We start from the raw sequence: 27,998 nt of genomic DNA, 5'->3' as shown, positions 1-27,998 counted from the left end.
CATTAGTGTCTGTCAGTATCTGAAAACACGAACCAACTCCTGACTTAGTACATTAAACATAAGGGAAACCCAACTAAAGCCCGTGTGTATTATACCCTCCCTATGTTCTGTTTATTCAGCAGAAAGGGAAAGAGAGAGTTCCATGGAACACCAGAAAGATAAGTACCTTTTACTATTGGCTTACAATGCTACTGATTTACAAAAAAATGAATAATGTGAATGTCAAAGGAATAATTTTGTACAATCTTCGCATCTGCCACTACTAACTGGGGGTATGACATGGTTTTTCATACTATCAGTATACCCTGTGTTCATTGTCCCTGCACTATTTGCATAAACAATGGAGTCGGTCATCTCTTTGAGCAAATGAACCGTCTCTTCTGGATTCTACTTGATAAACCCATGGATCGTTAGCCATTGCTCTAATTGCATCCAATTCAATTGCCACTTCCTTCATGGTCGGCCTCTCCTCGCCTTTTAATCTCGGGCACCTATTTGCAAGATTTGCAACTTTCCTCACTTGCTCATTGTCCTCGTTTGCAATGAGCTCCACAACAATCTGAAACGGTCGGTCTTCTTTCAACGCCAAAAGAAAGTACATGGCCAAGCACCTCTCTTCTTCAGGTCGATCGAAGGAGAACGCCTTCTTCCCTGTCAACAGCTCGACTAGTGTCGCGACCTTCTAAATAAACTGGTTTATTTTCGGGCTAATGGATTATCAGGTTAATTAATTAACTAACCTAACTCGGACTCTCCCAAGTCCATACCAAATCGCAACTTAAGGTTCAAATAATTAACATGCAACGTGTTTTGAATTTGGAGTCGCCACTAATCATTTTCGGTAGGTTGATTAGAAACCTAAATAAAATAGCGGGAGAAAACTATCTTATTTCCGCGAACCAGAGATTTTGAATTCGGGGATTTGGTTACGCTAGATTACTCTAACGCCCTTTCGGTACCATTTTCATAAAAAAAAAATATTTGATTTGGCAATTTTGATGGATTTTACTTGAAATTCAAAGATGCAATTTTTTTGGTTTTTTCTTCTTTTTTATGGGGATGTAAAACATTGAACTTTGTACGATATACACCATGGGTGATTTAGAAAGAAAGAAAACGCAGCCAGTCACGAGTATTTATAAAAATAAATTAACATGTAATAATGCTAAAATTTGGAACACGTAGCATGTCTAAAATAAACAAACAAATGTTCAAACCAAACGATTACATTTTTGCAGATCGAGATGGAAAGGATTACCTTCTATTACACAAAATCTTACTCACATACACGTTATAGTTCCCTTCAAGATCTCGGAGCTGGAAGAACGCGGCTGTCGTCGAAAATGGCAAGCAATGGCGTTGTTGGGTGACGAGAGGCGAAATATGTGTCGGGACTCGTCGAAGATGATGCTCGACTAAAACTCTTTTCTTCACTCTCGAATTTTCTCTTCTAATTTTTCTCAAGAACTCTCTTTTTCCTCTCTAAAAATTCCACTCAAAAAACTCTCTCAAAACTCTTCCACCTCCCTAAAAAACTCTCTCAATTCTCTTCTACTCTCTCTCTCAATTCTCTTCCACTTCCCCCTTCTAAAACTCTTCTCAAGAGCTCTCTCTTTTATAGGCAAAGTTCTTCATCCTTCATTCTTCACCTTCATTTCTTCACCTTCCATCTTCATCTTCTCTTCTTCATCTTCATTTCTTCACCTTCCATTTTCATCTTCCCTTCTTCATCTTCATTTCTTCACCTTCCATTTTCATCTTCCCTTCATTATCTTCCCTTCATCATCCTCCCTTCTTCATCTTCTTTTCATTATCTTCCCTTCATCATCTTCCCTTCTTCATCTTCTTTTGGTATTTGCAATACAGTCCCCGAAGTTCCAAGTATTTGCAATACGGTCCCTGAAATTTTAAGTATTTGCAATACAGTCCTTGAAGTTTCAAATCTTCTCGGTGTATTTTTCCATCCCGTGCCTAGTCTAGACGCATGCTAAATTAAGTGTTCTGCTTGCCCGATTATATGTTGTCGCGACCTAAAAAATAAACGAGTTTATTTTCGGGCTAATGGATTATCAGGTTAATTATTTAACTAACCTAACTCGGACTCTCCCAAGTCCATACCAAATCGCAACTTAAGGTTCAAATAATTAACATGCAATGTGATTTCAATTTGGAGTCGCCACTAATCATTTTCGGTAGGTTGATTAGAAACCTAAATAAAATAGCGGGAGAAAACTATCTTATTTCCGCGAACCAGAGATTTTGAATTCGGGGATTTGGTTACGTCAGATTTCTCTAACGCCCTTTCGGTACCATTTTCATGAAAAATATTTGATTTGGCAATTTTGATGGATTTTGCTTGAAATTCAAAGATGCAATTTTTTTGGTTTTTTCTTCTTTTTTATGGGGATGTAAAACATTGAACTTTGTACGATATACACCATGGGTGATTTAGAAAGAAAGAAAACGCAGCCGATCACGAGTATTTACAGAAATAAATTAACATGTAATAATGCTAAAATTTGGAACACGTGGCATGTCTAAAATAAACAAACAAATGTTCAAACCAAACGATTACATTTTTGTAGATCGAGATGGAAAGGATTACCTTCTATTACACAAAATCTTACTCACATACACATTATAGTTCCCTTCAAGATCTCGGAGTTGGAAGAACGCGGCTGTCGTCGAAAATGGCAAGCAATGGCGTTGTTGGGTTGCGAGGGGCGAAATATGTGTCGGGACTCGTCGAAGATGATGCTCGACTAAAACACTTTTCTTCACTCTCGAATTTTCTCTTCTGATTTTTCTCAAGAACTCTCTTTTTCCTCTCTAAAAATTCCTCTCAAAAACTCTCTCAAAACTCTCTCAATTCTCTTCCACTCTTCCTAAAAAAAACTCTCTCAATTCTCTTCTACTCTCTCTCTCAATTCTCTTCCACTTCCCCCTTCTAAAACTCTTCTCAAGAGCTCTCTCTTTTATAGGCAAAGTTCTTCATCCTTCATTCTTCACCTTCATTTCTTCACCTTCCATTTTCATCTTCTCTTCTTCATCTTCATTTCTTCACCTTCCATTTTCATCTTCCCTTCTTCATCTTCATTTCTTCACCTTCCATTTTCATCTTCCCTTCATTATCTTCCCTTCATCATCTTCCCTTCTTCATCTTCTTTTCATTATCTTCCCTTCATCATCTTCCCTTCTTCATCTTCTTTTGGTATTTGCAATACAGTCCCTGAAATTTTAAGTATTTGCAATACAGTCCTTGAAGTTTCAAATCTTCTCGGTGTATTTTTCCATCCCGTGCCTAGTCTAGACGCATGCTAAATTAAGTGTTCTGCTTGCCCGATTATATGCCAATGCAATGTACGCTAAAAATAAATATGTGAGATGATTTTTTATAATTTTTATGCAAAAAATAGATTAATCAAAATTTAGGCGTCAATGCCTGCCCCTCTTTGAGTGGAGGCTCGTAGAGGTTCCGCTCAAAGACAAAATTGAATCCTAAATTTTGACAAGTGCAAATTATGGATGAACTTTTTGGCGGGAGTTTTAATCCCATTTTTTATGTAATGAAGTGATGCATGATATGCAAGACCAGTAAATAACACGTGTCATAATTTCCCTTTTTCATGTTAGAGAAACTCTGCACATGGATCGCATACAAGAATACCTGTTTTACCAAATTTCTCGTAAGCTAATGGTTCTCTTAATTTCCAAGCTTCTTTTTGCGGATGCAAGGATTTTAAGGTATTTGGCCTATCTCGTTATCGAGACTTCTCCCTAATGCAAGACAGCGCAAGATATGTGTGTCGTTTGAGATCACAAGAGCTACGTCGTTGTGAGTCGAAAGAAGTGGGATCAAGTTCACAAGAGCTACGTCGTTGTGAGTTGATTAAATGTCGAAATCGCCAAGGCATATGTCTTCACGATTCGATAAAGGGGAACCAAAATCATAAGAGCTACGTCGTTATGATTTGGTTTGGATAAAAAATATGGGTGCTTATGTCTTCATGATTTGATAAAGGAGCCGAAAATCATAAGAGCTATGTCATTATGAGCCGACTAAAGGTCAAGATCACCGGTGCATACGTCTTCGTGATTCGATACCGAAATCATAAGAGCTACGTCGTTATGATTTGAAGAGATGTCAAGATCGCCAAGTGCATATGTCTTCACGTCCCGAGATTGAAACCATAAGAGCTACGTCGTTATGATTTGATAAGATGTCAAGATCGCCAGGCATATGTCTTCACGTCCCGAGATTGAAACCATAAGAGCTACGTCGTTGTGATTTGATAAGATGTCAAGATCGCCAAGCATATGTCTACACGACTTGACGTAAGAGGCATATTGCCCGAATTGAACAATATTTGATAGGAGCACCATCGAATGGAATCGATAAGTACAAAAGGGGCATATTGCCTCGAATTGAATCATAACAACTATCATCGAGGAGTTGTTAATTTGAAAAGGGGTTCGAAAACTTACCCGGGTTCTCCAAACGATTAATCAAGGAACGAAACAGATTGTCGTATCGTACTGGTAGGCATTTGCCAAAGAAAACTTGCTCATTCAATAATCCTTGGATGAATTTCGAGACCTTGGGAGGGAACTCGAACATCGGGAATGTATTACCTATCATAGAATGTCGAGGTAACACACACAAACATATTCAACAATGAGTATAATGCAATCACTCATATTATGGTTCATGCATAACCATTCTGTCAAGTTTGCATTACCAATTTTGTCCAGGGAGGTTCTCACATTACGAATACCTCGAATGTGAGCTGAATGGGGGACTTCAATCCGAAAGGGCTTTCTCTCACTCTCGAGAAAAGCTATTTATCCCGTCTGCAGGATTCAAGAGAAATCACTCAATCTTTCCATCATCGCATTCGATAAGGATCCAAGTAATCTCGCAATTGATACGACCGAGTCGATCCGGAGGTCTTGATTAGGACCGTAATGAGAGCTAGGTCAAAGGTTTACAAAGGGGACTCCAGGTTGAGTCAAGGTCGCTTGAAATGAATTTCTTCATCATTTGCTCCGGATTTACAAGTCAAGAATCCCGCAAAAATGAGAGAGAAATAATCTTGCTCGAACTTCTTCGAGTGATGCTTAAAATCATTTAACTCTACGTTAACTCAAGTGCCCTAATCAGAAGAGACTTTGGAGGGTTATAACGTAGGCTAGGATTGGGGACCGAGGAACGAAAAGGCTCGTTTTGGCTCAGAAATTAAATGAGAAGGGGCTTGACGTTGGTGATCATCGCCGACTAGTCACCGATCTTGGTCTTCCGGAAATGTCTTCAGAAAGAATACCATCATTGAATGAGGGATGGTAGTTTTCTACTGAAAATTGCACTTTACAAACCGATTTCTTGGGGAGTCTTCTTCATAACAAGTGTCTGTCAAGGATTTGCAAGAGACACAATGCAAACATGTACATGGAATTTACAACTTAACATGCAAAAATGTACATTCAAAATTCAGAAGTACTTTACAAATGAATGTGCATTGGCCTTACTTTTGGTAGGCACTTTGCTTTTCCTATGCTTGAAATTTTCATATGAGATCGGCCTTTGCTTTTCTTACTCCCGACTCTCATTTTTCTTTTTTCTTCTTTTTTTCGAGAAAAGATTTCTTTTCCTTTTTCTTTGAGAGCCCTTCGACATCTCTTTATTTTGCTTTTTTTTTGTTTTTTTGTTTTTTTGTTTTTTTTAGAGCGGGCCCTTCTCCTTTAAGCTGAGTTTGCCTCTCCTTTTTTTTACAATCCCATGACTTTGAACCAGGAATTACAACAAGCATAATGATCATTCGGGAATTCTCTGTTGACTCGACCATCTCCAATTCTAATCCTTGGGAAAATGCTATCTTCGCCTTTGGAATGAGCAAATGATCACCAACAAGGGTTTAAGAAATGAATTTGCAGGCTCAAGTGGGCTATGCAAAGAATGAAGTGTATAGGATAGAGAAGTGAATGCTCTTCATCATCCTAAGGCACTTGAATTAAAATTCGAGTATAAATGCAAAGAAACACCCGCAGATTAATGTTAGTCCGAGCAAGAAAATTTCTAACCATTTACCTCGTGTTGCTGCTGGAATTAACTCGTTTGGACCCCGATATGGGGTGGTTCTTGACAGGGGTAAAGAAATGAAACCACCGCTTAAAATGGTCAATCAATGGATAACCTGTAGTGTTTAGGATAGAGAAATGAATGCCTCCGTCACTTCAGTTATCGTACCTTTCGCGAGAAAACTCTTTACCTCGGGGAATGCGGAATTTTGCCACCGTTCATCTCGCCTGAAAAAATTGGACGTGTTTGGGAAATGATTGCCTTTCATCATTCTGTCATGCCCCATTCCATACATTTGATGTATCTTATGTAGTTCATGTTCCTTATTCAGAGTTGGTAAATTAAATATGAGGAACAGTCATGCACAAACTATGCAATGTATGAGTGTTTTCGAGCATATAAAATGTAGCAACTTTCTATCTTGGTGCAAGCACGTAAGAAAATTCTTAAGGGCGTGAATTGTGAGTTGCCCCCGCTCATGCAAATGAGTTGCAAAACTTCATTATCTAGTTTGAGATATGAGATTGTCAAAGGCTCCAGGAATTTCTTATTTCATTAATTTTTCAGGGGAGAATGGATACTTCCCTATCCGGAAAGGCAAAGTGACCCTCGTAAAAATCAAAAGGGAAAGCATCAATGTACGTTCTCATGTTCTAAACGAGTTGAAACGGTACCGCTTTACCCTTGTACGAATTTTCTTGTGAACTTTGAATTGAAAAGATCAACTCATCCGAATCGGATTGTATGTCCGGGATGTTATCTCTCCGGTTTTGTAACCATCCGGGCTGAGCTTCAATCGGCATTAAACCGCGAAGCAAAAAGTTTTTATTAATCTTTGTACATTGATGTCAAATCCCGGGATCGAACTTGGGACGCCTCGGACCATCGCATTCCCCCAACCACTAGGCTGTGGTGTTGGTGATTTTCAACTTGTCATTGACATTCATCGGGATCTGATTGTACCCGGAGAAACCGTCCATGAATGAGAACAATTCAAACTCTGCAGCATCGAATACGCCCATCCTTCTTCATGACTGGGACTATATTGTCAACCAATCGAATATTCTCGTGGTCTCAAGGAATCCGACGTCAAGCGGTTTCATGACTTCCTCTTTGATCTTCTAGACCAATTCTGTGCGGCCCTCCTTGACTTTTTGCACCACCGGCTTAGCCGAAAGATCCGTCGACAAACAATGTTCGACAATGGAACGGTCAAGACCGGGCATATCCGCATAGGACCAAAGCGAAAATGTCCTGGTAATCCTTCAGGAGCTTAGTCAAGCGCTCGGTCATCTCTTTGGAAAGGTTTGCTCCGATCTTAACATCTTTAGGGTTTTCCGCATCGCCTAGGTTGACCGAGACAGTTTGTTCACCGGTCAAGGGCTTGATCTCCTCATGTCGTTCGAAATCCCGACGAATTTCCTCATAATCTGGACTGGACTCATCTAGGTCGTATACTTCTGAATCCACTAAGTTCCCTCCCCTTGAAACATAAAGTAACAAAATCAAAAGGACAAACAGGGCTTAATTGCGATATGATTTTTTTTGAAGAACTTTTTTTTTTTTTTTTTTTTTTTTTTTTCAAAACCGTGGGACATGAATTCTTGAAGAAGCCCAACCCTCGGTTCTTACCATGATGACAAACTTGTTGGTCGTTGGTTATCGTCATCGGGTTGGTTTGGGATACTTCAACAAGATTCGAAAAATGGTGCAATTTTATTGATATGAAATTACATCTTCTAGGAAAGAAAATCCAAGAGTGCAAGACAGAATAGAAATCCAAATGCGATCCAAAACCTAAAGGAAACAGAAAATGTCCCACGTAGGGGATTGCATAAACATAAAGATGTTACTCCGAATCTAAACCCTCCAGTGGATCATCACATATGGCATTAATGAATGATTTGGAAGGTTTAGGCGCCAGGTAAGGTTCCTCCTTATGCGCTCCGTCTTCAGATATAGCAGCAATGGTTACATCATCAAAACAACCGGCGATATCGAAGACTCCTTCATCCTTACTAGCACCAACCTGTCTGATTCCCAGCCCGAATACAGCATTAACTTTACCGGAATGATCCGGCAAAGGATTATTCCGGACATTTGGCTGTTTGTTGCCTTGGAATGAGAATGCTTTAGAATCCAGGAGATCTTGAATCCGATGCTTCAAGACAAAACAGCCATCGTTGTCATGTCCAAGCTCCCCGCAGTGGTAATCACATTTCTTCGATGGATCATATCTCGGCAAGCTCAGACATCGGGTCGTAGAGGCTCGGAAGTCGCAAACCTCTCTTACGCAGAACCGCAAGTACCTGCGACGGGGTTCCCGGTAGAGGGGTAAACCGCCGAGGAGACCGTTGATTCCCTCTTTGTCGTTGCATGCCGAAATTAGCCTGCTGCTGATTAGGAATCTGTACGACCGGCGTCCGGGTCGTGGGTTTTGGCTGTAGGTCATGTTGACTCGTGGGGCCGACTCCTTGTCTTTCCTTACCACAAACCTCTTAGTCGTCATGGCGACATCACCGTACCAACCTTTCTTCATGCCGTTCTCGATTTCTTCAGCCATTGCGATGAGATGGCTGAATGACGTGGCAGCAGATCCCAAAATTCGAGTTCTCATAATCGGCGGCAGGGTGGAAACAAACAATTTCATGAGTTCCCTTTCGGGAGGGACTGGTTTCAGCCGAGATGCCACGTTCCTCCACCCGGTGGCATATTGCTTGATTGTTTCTTCCTTTTTCATCTCAAGCTGCTCAAGGTCCTCTCTCGGTGGTGAGCACGTCCAAGTTAAAGCTGAAATGTTTGATGAAAGCATTAGCTGCCTTCTCCCAATCATCCATCCGGTAGATCTCGTAGTCCGTATACCATCTCATGGCAGCTTCTTTTAAACTAGCCTGGAAGGTCTCGAACCATTAAGGGACCGTTGGTCGCATGCTTATTCATTCTTGCCTGGTACATCCGGACGTGCTGAACTCGGGTTGGAAGTTCCATCATACTTCTCAAAGTCGGGCATCTTGAACTTCTCCGGCACCGTGACCTTTGAAAAGACAGACAGGTCAACTGGGGTATGTTGTGAGTCCCCTCAACCTCTCGGATCCTCTGTTCCATTTGGGCCAACAGTTTGACCGTATCACCATTCAACCCGGGGGCCACGGGGTTGGCTTGAGGGATTGGGACTACGGGCGGCGTGCTCGAGTTCACGCCCGTGATGATCACATCCTCTAGCGGCATTGTCGGATATGGAGTAGCTTCTAGGGCTTTACCGACGTTGTCCGTAGGAGGAATTAGAGCAGGAATGGTTAGCGGCGGGCTGGAGGTGGATGATTGAAGTTTGGCGGCAAAGGCGGCCATCATTTCCTCCATCTTTCGGGACATCATCCCTTCAAAGCGCTCGGTCAAGGAGCCAAGTTTCTCATCCAGGGCAGCACTAACGGTGGCGTTGATGTCGGCCATCCTTTTTGCTACCGATCGGGTGATATGTGGAGGATCCGTGATAAATTACCTGTACACAGAACAAACCCAAAATGAGTACAGGAGCAAGAATAGCGAGCCGGCCCATGGCATCCCTCTAGACTCAAACGAACAAAGTGATTATGACCAAAGGATTGAAACATGTAATTTTCAGTTTATCCGCTTTTACGAAAAAATTCATATTAATTCGCACGTTGATCAAAACATGTCCAAATTTTACGAGCTTGTAGTTGAGAAGATGATGAACAACTTTTATGTTGGCCAATCGGACTAGAAATGCACGGGTCAAATCAGTTTAATGTGTTTTTCCAAAAAATCACATTCAGAAAACTGTTATAACCGCAGGTAGTTGAAAAAACGAAAGGCCATCTTAAATTATGAATTTAATTCTGAAATTTTGTAGGATATTAGTTGAAACATAGGTCTACAACTTTCGTGTTTGGCACTTACTCAAAGCTCGATCGTAGAATTTAGTAAAAATCGCACAACAAGAACAAGCCAAATCAGAAATGAGGACAACCGATGAAATTGTAAAAGCTACGGAAGCAAAGTGCGAAATTGGAAATAAGACAACGATACTCCTAAACCATGGACCAGCTCAAAATAAAAATGAGATAATAGGGTAAAAGAGACAAGAAATTACCGTTCATAGGAAGAAAATGTCAATCACAAAGACATGCGCATGAATTGTGAGTTTAAATCTTATTCTATCTATCCAAAAGGCTTTTGCAAAGTGAAATGATGAACGAAACGACATGTCGCAGCCTCGCGCGCAATCATCATGACTAGTCGCAACCTCGCGTACAATAGTCATGACTAGTCAGGTCCAATCACTTCGGCTTGGTTCGGTCGACAAGGGCAATTCTCATGCATCGTAGCCTCACGTGTATGAGAACGACCCTTGAGCCATTTTTTGAAAAAATTTTCGGGATCCGGATGGGATAACCTTTAGCGAAGCCTTACCGCCAAGGTTAAAGGACCATCTAAATACCATCTTAAAACTATTAGTGTGACTCGAGTCCGGTCACGGGTTGTGTGCAGTGTAGTGCAAAGACGATAAATCATGCACAACAATTAAAAGCAAACACCGCTTCAATGATTCAAAAGTTAAATCACAATTCCAATTCACCAAGCCTGCAAAACAAAGGGTTAGCCAATCACTCCTCCCCTTATAACTCCCAATCTGCAAAAGCATTTAACACCTAAGAATGAGAATTCAACCAAAGTTTGCCAAATCAAGTGATTCCTTTTTCATGAAATTATCCGGCCTAAGTCCTCTTAAAGTCCCCAAGTGAGTCGCTAAGTCTGTCGCGACCTAAAAAATAAACGAGTTTATTTTCGGGCTAATGGATTATCAGGTTAATTATTTAACTAACCTAACTCGGACTCTCCCAAGTCCATACCAAATCGCAACTTAAGGTTCAAATAATTAACATGCAATGTGATTTCAATTTGGAGTCGCCACTAATCATTTTCGGTAGGTTGATTAGAAACCTAAATAAAATAGCGGGAGAAAACTATCTTATTTCCGCGAACCAGAGATTTTGAATTCGGGGATTTGGTTACGTCAGATTTCTCTAACGCCCTTTCGGTACCATTTTCATGAAAAATATTTGATTTGGCAATTTTGATGGATTTTGCTTGAAATTCAAAGATGCAATTTTTTTGGTTTTTTCTTCTTTTTTATGGGGATGTAAAACATTGAACTTTGTACGATATACACCATGGGTGATTTAGAAAGAAAGAAAACGCAGCCAGTCACGAGTATTTACAGAAATAAATTAACATGTAATAATGCTAAAATTTGGAACACGTGGCATGTCTAAAATAAACAAACAAATGTTCAAACCAAACGATTACATTTTTGTAGATCGAGATGGAAAGGATTACCTTCTATTACACAAAATCTTACTCACATACACATTATAGTTCCCTTCAAGATCTCGGAGCTGGAAGAACGCGGCTGTCGTCGAAAATGGCAAGCAATGGCGTTGTTGGGTTGCGAGGGGCGAAATATGTGTCGGGACTCGTCGAAGATGATGCTCGACTAAAACACTTTTCTTCACTCTCGAATTTTCTCTTCTGATTTTTCTCAAGAACTCTCTTTTTCCTCTCTAAAAATTCCTCTCAAAAACTCTCTCAAAACTCTCTCAATTCTCTTCCACTCTTCCTAAAAAAAACTCTCTCAATTCTCTTCTACTCTCTCTCTCAATTCTCTTCCACTTCCCCCTTCTAAAACTCTTCTCAAGAGCTCTCTCTTTTATAGGCAAAGTTCTTCATCCTTCATTCTTCACCTTCATTTCTTCACCTTCCATTTTCATCTTCTCTTCTTCATCTTCATTTCTTCACCTTCCATTTTCATCTTCCCTTCTTCATCTTCATTTCTTCACCTTCCATTTTCATCTTCCCTTCATTATCTTCCCTTCATCATCTTCCCTTCTTCATCTTCTTTTCATTATCTTCCCTTCATCATCTTCCCTTCTTCATCTTCTTTTGGTATTTGCAATACAGTCCCTGAAATTTTAAGTATTTGCAATACAGTCCTTGAAGTTTCAAATCTTCTCGGTGTATTTTTCCATCCCGTGCCTAGTCTAGACGCATGCTAAATTAAGTGTTCTGCTTGCCCGATTATATGCCAATGCAATGTACGCTAAAAATAAATATGTGAGATGATTTTTTATAATTTTTATGCAAAAAATAGATTAATCAAAATTTAGGCGTCAACATATGCCAATGCAATGTACGCTAAAAATAAATATGTGAGATGATTTTTTTATAATTTTTATGCAAAAAATAGATTAATCAAAATTTAGGCGTCAACAACTGCCCCTCTTTGAGTGGAGGCTCGTAGAGGTTCCGCTCAAAGACAAAATTGAATCCTAAATTTTGATAGTGCAAATTATGGATGAACTTTTTTGGCGGGAGTTTTAATCCCATTTTTTTTAATGTAATGAAGTGATGCATGATATGCAAGACTGTAAATAACATGTGTCATAATTCCTCTTTTCCATGTTAGAGAAACATGCACATGGATCGCATACAAGAATACCTGTTTTACCAAATTTCTCGTAAGCTAATGGTTCTCTTAATTTCCAAGTTTCTTTTTGCAGATGCAAGGATTTTAAGGTATTTGGCCTATCCGTTATCAGAGACTTCTCCCTAATGCAAGACAACGCAAGATATGTGTGTCGTTTGAGATCACAAGAGCTACGTCGTTGTGAGTCGAAAGAAGTGGGATCAAGTTCACAAGAGCTACGTCGTTGTGAGTTGATTAAATGTCGAAATCGCCAAAGGCATATGTCTTCACGATTCGATAAAGGGGAACCAAAATCATAAGAGCTACGTCGTTATGATTTGGTTTGGATCAAAAATATGGGTGCTTATGTCTTCATGATTTGATAAAGGAGCCGAAAATCATAAGAGCTATGTCATTATGAGCCGACTAAAGGTCAAGATCACCGGTGCATACGTCTTCGTGATCCGATACTGAAATCATAAGAGCTACGTCGTTATGATTTGAAGAGATGTCAAGATCGCCAGTGCATATGTCTTCACGTCCCGAGATTAAAACCATAAGAGCTACGTCGTTATGATTTGATAAGATGTCAAGATCGCCAGTGCATATGTCTTCACGTCCCGAGATTGAAACCATAAGAGCTACGTCGTTATGATTTGATAAGATGTCAAGATCGCCAATGCATATGTCTTCACGTCTCGAGATTGAAATCATAAGAGCTACGTCGTTATGATTTGATAAGATGTCAAGATCGCCAGTGCATATGTCTTCACGTCCCGAGAAAATAGGCATATTGCCCGAATTGAACAATATTTGATAGGAGCACCATCGAATGGAATCGATAAGTACAAAAGGGGCATATTGCCTGAATTGAATCATAACAACTATCATCAGAAGAGTTGTTAATTTGAAAAGGGGTTCGGAAAACTTACCCGGGTTCTCCAAACGATTAATCAAGGAACGAAATAGATTGCTCGTATCGTACTCGGTAGGCATTTGCCAGCAAAACTTGCTCATTCAATAATCCTTGAATGAATTTCGAGACCTTGGGAGGGAACTCGAACATCGGGAATGTATTACCTATCATAGAATGTCGGAGGTAACACACACAAACATATTCAACAATGAGTATAATGCAATCACTCATACTATGGTTCATGCATAACCATTCGTCAAGTTTGCATTACCAATTTTGTCCAGGGAGGTTCTCACATTACGAATACCTTGAATGTGAGCTGAATGGGGGACTTCAACCGAAAGGGCTTTCTCTCACTCTCGAGAAAAGCTATTTATCCTGTCTGCAGGATTCAAGAGAAATCACTCAATCTTTCCATCATCGCATTCGATAAGGATCCAAGTAATCTCGCAATTGATACGACCGAGCCGATCCGGAGGTCTTGATTAGGACCGTAATGAGGGCTAGGTCAAAGGTTTACAAAGGGGACTCTAGTTGAGTCAAGGTCTGCTGAAATGAATTTCTTCATCATTTGCTCCGGATTTACAAGTCAAGAATCCCGCAAAAATGAGAGAGAAATAATCTTGCTCGAACTTCTTCGAGTGATGCTTAAAATCATTTAACTCTACGTTAACTCAAGTGCCCTAATCGAAAGAGACTTTGGATGGTTATAACGTAGGCTAGGATTGGGGACCGAGGAACGAAAAGGCTCGTTTTGGCTCATAAATTAAATGAGAAGGGGCTTGACGTTGGTGATCGTCGCCGACTAGTCACCGATCATGGTCTTCCTGAAATGTCTTCGAAAGAATTCCATCATTGAATGAGGGATGGTAATTTTCTATTGAAAATTGCACTTTACAAACCGATTTCTTGGGGAGTCTTCTTCACAACAAGTGTCTGTCAAGGATTTGCAAGAGACACAATGCAAACATGTACATGGAATTTACAACTTAACATGCAAAAATGTACATTCAAAATTCAGAAGTACTTTACAAATGAATGTGCATTGGCCTTACTTTTGGTAGGCACTTTGCTTTTCCTATGCTCGAAATTTTCATATGAGATCGGCCTTTGCTTTTCTTACTCCCGACTCTCATTTTTCTTTTTTTCTTCTTTTTTTCGAGAAGAGATTTCTTTTCCTTTTTCTTTGAGAGCTCTTCGACATCTCTTTATTTTGCTTTTTTTTTTTCGAGAGCGGGCCCTTCTCCTTTAAGTTGAGTTTGCCTCTCCTTTTTTTTTTTTTTTTTTTTTTTTTTTACAATCCAATGATTTTTAACCAGGAATTACAACAAATATAAACATTTACAAAGAAAAATTATGTAAACATAAAAAATCTAGCATACAAGAAATGAGTCCATTCAGGAATTCTCTGTTGACCCGACCATCTCCAATTCTAATCCTTGGGAAAATGCTATCTTCGTCTTTGGAATGAGCAAATGATCACCAACAGGGGTTTAAGAAATGAATTTGCAGGCTCAAGTGGGCTATGCAAAGAATGAAGTGTATAGATAGAGAAGTGAATGCTCTTCATCATCCTAAGGCACTTGAATTAAAATTCGAGTATAAATGCAAAGAAACACCCGAAGATTAATGTTAGTCCGAGCAAGAAAATTTCTAACCATTTACCTCGTGTTGCTGCTGGAATTAACTCGTCTGGACCCCGATGTGGGGTGGTTCTTGGCAGGGGTAAAGAAATGAAACCACCGCTCAAAAAGGGTAATCAATGGATCACCCGTAGTGTTTGGGATAGAGAACTGAATGCCTCTGTCATTTCGGCTATCGTACCTTTTGCGAGAAAACCTTTTACCTTGTGAAATGCGGAACTTAGCTACCGTTCAACTCTCCTGAAAAAATGGGACGTGTTTGGGAAATGATTGCCTTTCATCATTCTCGCCCGCCCCATTCCATACATTCGATGTATCTTATGTAGTTCATGTTCCTTATTCGTAGTTGGTAAATTAAACATGAGGAACAGTCATGCGCAAACTATGCAATGAATGAGTGTTTTTGAGCATATAAAATGCAGCAACTTTTTATCTTGGTGGACAGAATTCGCAAGCACATAAGAAACTTCTTAGGGGCGTGGATTGGGAGTTGCCCCCGCTCATGCAAATGAGTTGCAAAACTTCATTATCCGGTTCGAGACATGAGATTGTCAAAGGCTCCAGGAATTTCTTATTTCATTAATTTTTTCAGGGAGAATGGATACTTCCCTATCCGGAAAGGCAATGACCCCTGTAAAAATCAAAAGGGAAAGCATCAATGTACGTTCTCATGTTCTAAACGAGTTGAAACGATACTGCTTTACCCTTGTACGTATTCCTTGCAAACTTTGAATTGAAAAGATCAATTCATCTGGATCGGACCGTATGTGCGGGATGTTATCTCTCCAGGTTTTGTAACCATCTTGGCTGAGCTTCAATCGGCATTGAATTGCGAAGCAAAAAGGTTTTTATTAATCTTTGTACATTGATGTCAAATCCCGGGATCGAACCTGGGACGCCTCGGACCACTGTCATTCCCCCAACCACTAGGCCGTGGTGTTGTTGGCGTCCACGAGTGGTTCGCTTTTTGCTATATTGTTTTCAAAGCGGATGGCAATCCCCTGTCGAGAATCAAATAAGCTTAATTTAGAGTTTGAAATGACTGAGAGCCAATTGGGACGATACGAAGTTACCCATCTTTGAGCCCGCTTGGCCTTTTACTCGTATTCTCCCAAGTAAGGCTATTCGGAATCTCTCTTTACGGGCGTTCAGGGGCGTCATCCACAAATTGATTTGCTACAGGCCTAACTTAACAAGGAACTCACGCATTTGATAAGGAAGGAGAAAATTCGCCCTTTAACTCTAGGCAAATTCTAGACAACTAGAAAGTAAAAAATATCCCACGCAGGGGAACTATACATGGAATTAAAGGAGTATTCATGCAAGATTGGTTCCACCTCTTTTGCTGGCCATTCCAATGATCGACCGATTTTGTCTTGATCATACACAAACGATCGTTGTTCAATAATCCATAATCACTTGCTTCGGATCACAACTCGGGAGGTCCTTCAGCTCCGAACCGGCCGATCAAGGTGGTGAGCTCATCATCAAAGTAATCTTCTGATTGATACTCGAATTGGGTAGTGTTACTTGCTAACACTAGCGACGGATTTCCCACTTTGTTTTCACCGTGAGCGATCCGACCCCTTGAGCTTGAACTTCCGCCGTTGCTCGGAAACTTGTAGGGATGATCAACTGGTCCGCTGCTAGAACCACCAGCGGAAGGTTGGTATGACATGTATTCTTGATTGGGAAGTGGCCGAGTACCTTTTGCTCGGTAGATTTTCCCGGTATTGATCTTCCAATCAACTTTGGTCCTGTCGTGTTGGTCCCAACCTCGCATCGTGCTTCCTCGCCTTATCTCTAACCCTTTGAAGGTGATTCGTGACACTTTGCATGGTGAGTCCGTCTATATTCATTATTCCGTGTACAGCCATTGGTCGTGGCCTGAATTGATTCCTAGCCGTCGAACCGCCTCAATGAATATAGAATGAAGCTTGGCGGACCAAAGGGGCCTTTTCTTTTGGACAAAATCGTCGTCATCAGCTTGGTCGTAGTTTTTTTGTTCGAGTAATTGCTTCCTTACAGCATGCTGCCAAATGTTTTGGAGCATTCGAACGCAGACCGGCTTCTGTAGGACGTCTCGAGCACCATGCAATGTGGCCCTCGTTATGAACTGCTGATCATTACTTGCCGATACTACGATGATCCGTATGTCTAACTCATAATCAATGATCTTTAAGAGACTGAAACCGTCCATATTGATCCCTACCACGGCTGTGACGACGATGTCAAACTCTTCTTTGTACCGCCTCAAGCACTTCTAAGGCATCCGTTGCCTTCGCATAAGCAAAAACCCCGTACATGCAACTTCTCAAGATAGCAACGAGGATTGAGAGGGAAACGGGGTTGCCATCAATGGCCATGACTCGCAGATCCTCGGGATAGGAAGGTTCCCATACTTCCGCTTGGAATGAACGTGTTTTTCTTTTAAAACCTTCCATATGTAGACCGAAAATGGCTGTTTCGACTAGAGAATGAGCTTTAGATGTTCTTGGACTTGCAAAAACAAATTGCCCGAAAATCACAAAAGCGATGATGGCCTTTCGTGACGGATTCTCAAGGTCGCTAGGTGTATGGAGACTTCAAGTTCTTTATAAACTTCCTCTCTCTTTTTTTTATTAGTCTTGCAGACGGGTTTTCGCTTTCTCTACGAAAGAGGACAGCTTTTTCTCTCCTTTTCAGCCTTAGTGCCTTGGATCCGTTTCGTAATAACTCTCATCTCTCACTCCATCTATCATCTTCTTCCTTTTCTGATATGGAGGAGCCCTCAAATCTTTTCACTTTCTCTACAAACGAGGCGCTTACTTCCCTCCTCAAATCTTTTCGCTCCCTCCTACGAGCGAGGCAGTTATTTCCCTCTTCAAATCTTTCCGCTTTCTCCTACGAACGAGGCAGTTATTTCCCTCCTCAAATCTTTTTGCATCTACCTATGTGAAGGCTTTTAATGCTTTTTCTTTCGGCGTTCACCAAATCGACAAAGAATTCACGCATTTAAGCATGATGATATTTGCGGATAGTACTTGTTCTTTGCCCCTTGATTAACTCTAGGCGTAAAAGGAAGAATGTCTCACATGGGGACTTTGTAACAAACAAGACATTCATTCACGCATGTCTCTACTTCTCTTGAGAATTCATAAGGGCTAGCTAGTAATGCTCAAAAGAGTGATATTTTGAAAGCCCATAATAAAAACTCAAGCTTCATGTAGGCTACAGATTCGGAGTTTCATCGGTGTTGAATTGGCCGATCGTGACATCGTGGAAACTCCAATTGTAGTGATGCATGTTACTTCCCTCGAAGGGCATCGGTTACGCCTCCCGCAAGGCCGACATTCCGGGATGTATCCCCAACGAAATCCGATTGTGCGAGAACTTGCTCGGGAGGATGAATCGATAAATGAGCATTTTCAATGCTCGGATGTGGCTCATCAAGGAACATGCCACCAAAGGTGATGGGGTTGCTTTGCAGACATGGCAAATAGCGATGTTAAGAGCATCCCTATACCTCTTGATCTCTCGCTCGAAGCTCTTCATTTTCTTCCTTTAGAGACGCAAGTTCATGACTTTCACTTCGAACCTTCACTCGAGCCCGCTTGTTTTGAAACCAAAACCCGACCTTCAAGGGCTCCATTCCTAGCTTCCGGCTCAACTCATTTTTTCGTTTCCCGTTCACGTAAGGGCACTCCTTAAAGGCAGCTTCGAGCTCTTTGATTTGATGTTTTCTTTTACGGGTTGACTACGGCTGCTTTTCGTCGCTATTGTTGTTGTTGTTATCGAGATCTTGAACTTCACCGCCAAGGGAGTTGGGTTTTACGGCTTCTCATGTGGATCCGCCTCGAAATTCAGCGAGTTCATTCTCGGGGATGTCTAGGTTGGTTGCCTCCGAGTAAGTCTTTGGTAGCCTCCAAACATGTTGGATTGAAATACTTCTTACTGCCTTTTGTTCACTCTACTCTCCGCTGTATGCTTACTCTCTCCAAATTCTTCCGAGTAAACATGCATGTTCCGGAGCCTCCCTTTTAACGTGGATGAAAACCACTAAGCCAGTGCTTCTCCCAAGATTTCGTGTTTCCCGCTCTGTCTTCTTCATTTCCTTCTAACATGGTGGGACCCTCAAATCTTTTCTGCAGTATGCTTGTCCCTCTTTTAATATGGCAGAACCTTTAAGTCATTTCGCAACTTTTCGAATTTCGTGAGCCTCGAGATGGTAGATCCGGTGATTCACGGACGAAACGTCCGTAGTTTTACCCAGATAATTAACTCGGCCCCCACAATAATTATTGCTATGACTTTTTCTGCCCTTTAAATTAGGATTTAACGCCGAGACGATTATCGCTTCCATATCCTCATCTCCAACCTTCTAGGCACTCTTTCGCATCCACTCTTTTTCAAAGCAACTTCAAGCAACAATGGCCTCCCTCCCCGCACGCATCTTCTCGGCTGAAGTTTTGGCCAAATGGGAGAAACTTTATAATCTCTTAGGCCAGGGCTACTCTTATATAGCCAACCATCCCGGAGGTCGAAACCGAAATCCGTCTCATGTTTACGGATATGGACACCGTTTCTATTCAAGGTACCAAGTTAGAAGAGGAATATAGGATCTTCCCTACCCTCTTCACTAACTTCCCGGAGGCTTACAATCATGCTTATCAAGATGTTACTTTGGCCTATCTTGTGAGGGCACGCTATCGGGATCGGTCGGATAACTTGATGTTGGCCGATCTTGTAGCCGACAATTATAAGAAGGCCCTTGACTACGGTAATGATCAAGTCTCACCGCTGATTCGTGAGAGGGGGAACTTGGTGGAACGCTTGGCCATGTCCCGGACCATCTTCGAGCGCGATCCGCTCGATATTGTTTTGAAATTTCAATGCTCATGGCTGGAAGAAAGGCTGGACGATCCGACCCTGGATATAGCCCGCGGGAGAATGCTGATCCATGACTTGGAATCTGCTGCCGAGTATCACGAGGACAGGGTGGCCAAGCTTAAAGAGAAATGTGAGCTCCTCCTCTTTAAGCTGGCGGATCTCGATTCTCGAAGCGATCGGTGTAGGCGGAGCATCAACTGTATGGAGAGTCGGTTAAACTCCTTTGTGATGCTCATTAGGGCTCGGTTTGGCTTTACGTTCCCACCCCGATGATCTGTTTGTAAGGCTCTCCGATGGATGAAATAAATGCAAGTTTTTACTCATTTGCATTTCGCTTTCGCATTATTCGATCTTCCATATGTTGATGATTGAAGGGGCTCTTCATTTTACTCATTTCATCTTGGTCGTCATATCTTTTTTTGCAAGATAAGCCTTTTACTCTGTGAATATGTAAATCTCACGCTACCGATGGTCGTTTCAATTGGGCCAGAGAGACTCCCCCCATTTGAAACAATCTCTCAAAGAAAGATTAGTAGCGAGGAAACAAACGAATGCCCAAATGTGAACAACTCGTGAATCAGTATTAATATTATAACTCGATTATGAAAACATCGAGTGAATCAAGTATAATATTTCTTTACGTGAGTCGAACTAATCGAGTTGGTAAAGACATGACCGTCCATCTCGGCCATAATCAAAGCACCACCAGGGAGCACCTTCTTTACTATATATGGACCACCATAGTTTGGAGCGAATTTCCCTTCCGGGAGTGGGACTATTGGCAATAATTTTCTCAAGACCAGGTCATTGATCCGAAAATATCGAGGCCGAACTTTTTTGTTGAATGATTTAGCAACTCTCTCGCTGATAACACCGGCCATGACATACAGCCTTAAGTCTCTTTTCGTCGATCGATTCAATTGGCTTGCCCTCTGCTGGATTCATTCGGTTTCCGTCGCCTTAGCTTGAGACAAGATACGTAAGGAAGGAATTTCCACTTCAACCGGTAGAACAGCCTCCATTCCATATACAAGAGAATACGGGGTTGCCCCGTAGATGTCCGGATCGAGGTCCGATACGCCATAAGTGCAAATGGCAACCTCTCATGCCAATCGCGATAATTTTCAGCCGTCTTCGCTAAGATTTTCTTGATGTTCTTATTGGCGGCTTCTACTGCTCCATTCATCCGAGGACGATATGGGGAAGAGTTCGGATGCTTGATCTTGAATTCTTTGAACAATTCGTCCATTAGCTTGTTGTTCAAGTTTGAGCCATTGTCAGTGATTATGGCTTCAGGTGAACCATATCGAGCGATGATATCTCGACGGATAAATTTCACGATATTTCGTGCTGTGACCGCTAAATAAGATGCGGCTTCGATTCATTTAGAGAAATAGTCAATTGCTACCAAGATGAATCGATGCCCATTGGATGCTTTAGGATTGATAGGGCTGATAACATCAATGTCCCACATAGAAAACGGCCATGGTTCGGATAACTGATGCAACTCGTTCGGAGAGACATTAATCTTGTCACCATGAATCTGACATTTGTGACAACTCCGGACATGCTGAACCGGGTTGGAAGTTCCATCATACTTCTCGAAGTCGGGCATCTTGAACTTTTCCGGCACAATGATCTTTGAAAAGACAGACAGGTCGACCCGGGGTATGTTGTGAGTCCCCTCGACCTCTCGGATCCTCTGTTCCATTTGGGCCAATAGCTTGGCCGTATCACCATTCAATCCGGGGGCCACGGGGCTGGCTTGAGGGATTGGGACTACGGGCGGCGTGCTCGAGCTCACGCCCGTGATGATCACATCCTCTACCGGCATTGTCGGATTTCCGTGGCTTTACCGAAGTTGTCCGTAGGAGGAACTAGAGCAGGAAGCGGCGGGATGGCGGCGGATGATTGAAGTTTGGCGGTGAAGGCGGCCATAATTTCTTCCATCTTTCGGGACATCATCCTTTCAAAGCGCTCAGTCAAGGAGCCAAGTTTCTCGTCTAGGGCAGTACTAACGGCAGCGTTAATGTCGGCCATCCTCTTTGCGATCGATCGAGTAATATGTGGAGGATCCATGATAAATTACCTGTACACAGTAACAAACCCAAAATTAGTACAGGGAGCAAGAACAGCGAGCCGGCCCATGGCATCCCTCTAGACTCAAATGAACAAAGTGATTATGACCAAAGGATTGAAACATGTAATTTTCAGTTTGTCCGCTTTTACGAAAAAATTCGTATTAATTCGCACGTTGATCAAAACATGTCCAAATTTTACGAGCTTATAGTTGAGAAGGTGATGAACAACTTTTATGTTGGCCAATCAGACTAGAAATGCACGGATCAAATCAGTTTAATGTGTCTTTCCAAAAAAATCACGTTCAGAAAACTGTTATAACCGCATGTTGTTGAAAAAACGAAGGGCCATCTTAAATTATGAATTTAATTCTGAAATTTTGCAAGATATTAGTTGAAACATAGGTCTACAACTTTCGTGTTTGGCACTTACTCAAAGCTCGATCGTAGAATTTAGTAAAAATCGCACAACAGGAATAAGCCAAATCAAAATTGAGAACAACCGATGAAATTGTAAAAGCTACGGAAGCAAAGTGCGAAATTGAAAATAAGACAATGAAACTTCTAAACAATCAACCTAAACCATGGACCGGCCCAAAATAAAAATGAGATAACAGGGTACAAGAGACAAGAAATTACCTCTCATACGAAGAAAATGCCAATCACAAAGACATGCGCATGAATTGTGAATTTAAATCTTATTCTATCTATCCAAAAGGCTTTTGCAAAGTGAAATGATGAACGAAATGACATGTCGCAGCCTCGCGCGCAATCATCATGACTAGTCGCAACCTCGCGTACAATAGTCATGACTAGTCAGGTCCAATCACTTCGGCTTGGTTCGGTCGACAAGGGCAATTCTCATGCATCGTAGCCTCACGTGTATGAGAACGACCCTTGAGCCATTTTTTGAAAAATTTTCGGGATCCAGATGGGATAACCTTTAGCGAAACCTTACCGCCAAGGTTAAAGCACCATCTAAATACCATCTTAAAACTATTAGTGTGACCCAGGTCCGGTCACGGGTTGTGTGCAGTGTAGTGCAAATACGATAAATCATGCACAACAATTAAAGGCAAACACCGCTTCCATGATTCAAAAGTTAAATCACAATTCCAATTCACCAAGCCCCGCAAAACAAAGGGTTAGCCGATCACTCCTCCCCTTATAACTCCCAATCTGCAAAAACATTTAACACCTAAGAATGAGAATTCAACCAAAGTTTACCAAATCAAGTGATTTCTTTTTCATGAAATTATCCGGCCTAAGTCCTCTTTGAGTCCCCAAATGAGTCGCTAAGTCAGTCGCGACCTTCTAAATAAACCGGTTTATTTTCGGGCTAATGGATTATCGGGTTAATTAATTAACTAACCTAACTCGGACTCTCCCAAGTCCATACCAAATCGCAACTTAAGGTTCAAATAATTAACATGCAACGTGTTTTGAATTTGGAGTCGCCACTAATCATTTTCGGTAGGTTGATTAGAAACCTAAATAAAATAGCGGGAGAAAACTATCTTATTTCCGCGAACCGCAGATTTTGAATTCGGGGATTTGGTTACGCTAGATTACTCTAACGCCCTTTCGGTACCATTTTCATAAAAAAAAAATATTTGATTTGGCAATTTTGATGGATTTTACTTGAAATTCAAAGATGCAATTTTTTTGGTTTTTTCTTCTTTTTTATGGGGATGTAAAACATTGAACTTTGTACGATATACACCATGGGTGATTTAGAAAGAAAGAAAACGCAGCCAGTCACGAGTATTTATAAAAATAAATTAACATGTAATAATGCTAAAATTTGGAACACGTAGCATGTCTAAAATAAACAAACAAATGTTCAAACCAAACGATTACATTTTTGCAGATCGAGATGGAAAGGATTACCTTCTATTACACAAAATCTTACTCACATACACGTTATAGTTCCCTTCAAGATCTCGGAGCTGGAAGAACGCGGCTGTCGTCGAAAATGGCAAGCAATGGCGTTGTTGGGTGACGAGAGGCGAAATATGTGTCGGGACTCGTCGAAGATGATGCTCGACTAAAACTCTTTTCTTCACTCTCGAATTTTCTCTTCTAATTTTTCTCAAGAACTCTCTTTTTCCTCTCTAAAAATTCCACTCAAAAAACTCTCTCAAAACTCTTCCACCTCCCTAAAAAACTCTCTCAATTCTCTTCTACTCTCTCTCTCAATTCTCTTCCACTTCCCCCTTCTAAAACTCTTCTCAAGAGCTCTCTCTTTTATAGGCAAAGTTCTTCATCCTTCATTCTTCACCTTCATTTCTTCACCTTCCATCTTCATCTTCTCTTCTTCATCTTCATTTCTTCACCTTCCATTTTCATCTTCCCTTCTTCATCTTCATTTCTTCACCTTCCATTTTCATCTTCCCTTCATTATCTTCCCTTCATCATCCTCCCTTCTTCATCTTCTTTTCATTATCTTCCCTTCATCATCTTCCCTTCTTCATCTTCTTTTGGTATTTGCAATACAGTCCCTCAAGTTCCAAGTATTTGCAATACAGTCCCCGAAATTTTAAGTATTTGCAATACAGTCCTTGAAGTTTCAAATCTTCTCGGTGTATTTTTCCATCCCGTGCCTAGTCTAGACGCATGCTAAATTAAGTGTTCTGCTTGCCCGATTATATGCCAATGCAATGTACGCTAAAAATAAATATGTGAGATGATTTTTTTATAATTTTTATGCAAAAAATAGATTAATCAAAATTTAGGCGTCAACAACTAGCACAACCCCGAAGCTATAAACATCACTTTTTTCCGTCAACTGGCTATTGTGCAGGTATTCGGGGTCTAAGTATCCAAATGTTCCCCGAACCATAGTAGACAATTCGTCTTGATCGAGCGGGACTAATCGTGAAGCTCCGAAGTCGGTGACTTTGGCAGTGTAATTAGCATCCAAGAGGATGTTGGTTGACTTGACGTCTCGATGGATTATGGGGATGGAAGCTGTGGAGTGCAAGTACGATAGGACTCCCGCACTTTCCGTGGCGATTCTCAACCGGATCTCCCAGGACAACTCGGAGGACTTGCTTGGGCTGTGGATGTGATCGAAGAGAGTCCCATTGTTTACGAACTTGTACACCAACAGAGGCACTTCTGTTTCCAAACAACACCCCAATAGCTTGACCACATTTCGATGATTAATCTGGGAAAGCCCTATGATCTCATTAACGAACCGCTCGGTTTGGCTCTCATCCACAAGCTTGGACTTCTTAATCGCAACTACCATGTTATTTGGCAAGATCCCTTTGTAAACGGTGCCGAATCCTCCTCGGCCAACTATTCTACTCCGGTCAAAATGCTCGGTGGCCTTCTCTAGGTCTTCAACGCTGAAGACCTTCGTGGCATTTGTGCTAGGGTCACGTTCATGTAATTGTCGCTGCAAAAGCAAGCCCCCATTTTGCTTGAAGTATTGTTCTTTGAGCCCGATGAGTTTCCTTTTCTTGAGTCCCAAGTACACAAAGCCTGCACTGAATAACAGCACTACTATGCCCACACCAACACCTGCGTGAAACACAAAGTTTGTTTTGTTAGAATAATTGTGATCAATGTACTTTTTGCAAATTCTATACCATAGTCTTATTTGTCAAGAAACTAGGCAATTTAGGGACAATTTGAGCCTAACTTAGCGCAATAAATTTGGGTAACTAATCATCAAATTATAGTTTTGTTAATATCATTAAGCCGATATGCTTAATAAGGAAAGCTTAATTAATTCCAGTCAAGCAGATTTGTACCGGAGTGACTGCCTATAACAATGTTCGGAAATTTAAACTATCGAAACCCTTTTCTCTCTTAAAGACAAGCTATCCTCTAACAGAAATCGTTAATCTTCACCTCAACATTTCGATAGAATACCATCTATGAAATCTGGATTGATCTACACTAATGCGTAAACCGAAAGCTGTAATGGCAATTAGAACAAGTGTCGATGCGGTTTTCCATTCACCCTCATTCTCTTGCCTTGCTGAATGCTGTTTTTGTGGGTCTTGTTCTGAACTAATGGACATGTCAATTTATCTGTTGCATGATTGAGTCTAACAATTAAATAGAAGCGCTAAATTCACCATCTCCAACAATAGATATCGCTCCCAATGACGCAGAAAACGGCAAGAAATGTCATCTTCGAAGAACATTTGGCAACAACTTCTATTTTAAAAGACAAAGCAGCAAGCTTGACTTCAGGACTCAGAAAACAAATATTTCCTACAGCGACCTCAATGATAGCGGATGGTGGTACGTTTTTCTTTTCTTGAATCAACTTATAAACAAATGAGACTGACCAAATCATTGACATGTTCCAAACCGTCCATGGAAACTCCAATTTTTCTACATCTGTATTTTCTTATAGTCTATCTTGACAAATTCAACGATGCATCCTGGCGTGTCCGTGCTGAAATAGATTTCCAAATAGCAAGCATGGAACATCACCTAACTATATAATAAAGTCCTAGGGTCGCGATCACAAAAATGTTTTCACATTGACCCCGCATCATCGAGTCTTCCACGGCAAAAGTGTCATGAGCGAGAGCTATCTTTTGAATCTTAATAGAGCTACCTGGAATTAGTAACCCAATTTCACGCTTAATCTCCATGCATGGAAATTTTTGTCAGAAGGGATAGAGATGGTTTTGTTGTAACCTACTCCAAGGAAGGGAAATATACAGGAAAAATCGACAACAATCACAAAAATCAGCTGAAGAGATGGAAGAACTTACCCACCAAAATCACCAGCAAATGTGATGATTTACTATCAGCGATGCATCCTTGTGCATCTTCACCCTTCTTGCCATCACCATGATAACCCTTTGGGCATGAGCATGTATAACTCCCCTCAACGTTATGGCAAATTCCCTTACACGGGTTTTTCTCTGGATCCACACATTCATCAATATCTACACAAATCAAATACACATTAAAATGCTAACTCTAAAAAGGAAAAAAAAAAAATGAAACAAGAGCATCAAATTATCATCATCGAGCACTCGAATTTGTACCAACCTACACAACCAAGGTATGGGTTCCCCTCATACCCAGAAGAGCAATTGCATCGGTAGCCGGGCACGTCAGGGAAGTCGAAGCACTCGCTGTGCTCCTTACAGGCGAAGGTCGCTGGATCCTTCGCTGCCTCGGCGCAACTCTCATTCCAAACGGCCCAGTCGAGCACCGAGGGGACCAGCGTCCTGTTCCTCATGCCACTCAGATCCTCCCTACTGAATGTGAACGACTTCTCTTCGACTATGAATGCGTAACTGCAGGGACTGAAGCTCCACACGTTGGTGTGGTTGTTCCAGCTGCCCACGCTGGCGTTGGATTTGAGGAGCATGTCGGGTATCGAGGTCTGGCAACACCCGATCCCATTGCACGCCCCGTCTTTCACGTCCTCCATCCCGGTGCACACCGAGAGGCAGCCGCCCAAGAAGCCCCGGCCGTTGGCTCCCTCAATCATGCCGAACGTGTCGCACCCAATGGCCGTGAACTTGTTCTTGGTGCTGGAGAAAGCGAACGCCGCGAGCCTTATGAAGGCGGTCGAGCACGGCAGCCGCACCCCAGACTCGGTGTAGCAGTCCTTGCCAATGTAAGTGTGGATGCGGAGTTCGCCGTCGAGCGATATGTCGAGGGCTTCAATGTTGGAGTTCCATAAGTAGGGCTTGGGGGCGGAGGCGGGCGGGGTGACATTGCAGCGGATGGAGAAGTACTCGTTCAAGAAGCAGCCCTCTCTGATGCCGAAGGGGTAAGGCACGGTGACGCCGCCGCAAGTTTCTTGACAGTTGGAAGATACAGTTTGAGATGACGATGACGACGCCAACATTAGTAGTAACTGTCCGACCACCAACATGATCCTCATTATCTCCGAAGGATTCCACGTTGAACCCACCATGTCTCTCTCTCTCTCTCTGTGAACTTG

The 27,998-nt window shown here is 41.6% G+C and overlaps 1 protein-coding gene across 1 annotated transcript; it reads right to left on the bottom strand.

Annotated features, from left to right (window-relative positions):
- Nucleotide 1: 1 nt before the first annotated feature.
- On the bottom strand, nt 2-27,980 carry LOC115731624 (putative wall-associated receptor kinase-like 16). Its single transcript, XM_048275361.1, is given in 5 exon segments — nt 2-397; nt 399-679; nt 24,819-25,594; nt 26,809-26,985; nt 27,092-27,980. Coding segments are annotated over 5 exon segments (2,289 nt in total). The 5' UTR covers nt 27,972-27,980; the 3' UTR covers nt 2-222.
- Nucleotides 27,981-27,998: the final 18 nt, after the last annotated feature.

This window comes from Rhodamnia argentea, chromosome 2 (genome assembly GCF_020921035.1).
Source record: "Rhodamnia argentea isolate NSW1041297 chromosome 2, ASM2092103v1, whole genome shotgun sequence".
Taxonomy (NCBI): domain Eukaryota; kingdom Viridiplantae; phylum Streptophyta; class Magnoliopsida; order Myrtales; family Myrtaceae; genus Rhodamnia; species Rhodamnia argentea.
Note: the sequence above shows the minus strand (reverse complement) of the source record. Positions and strands in the feature narration are given on the sequence as shown.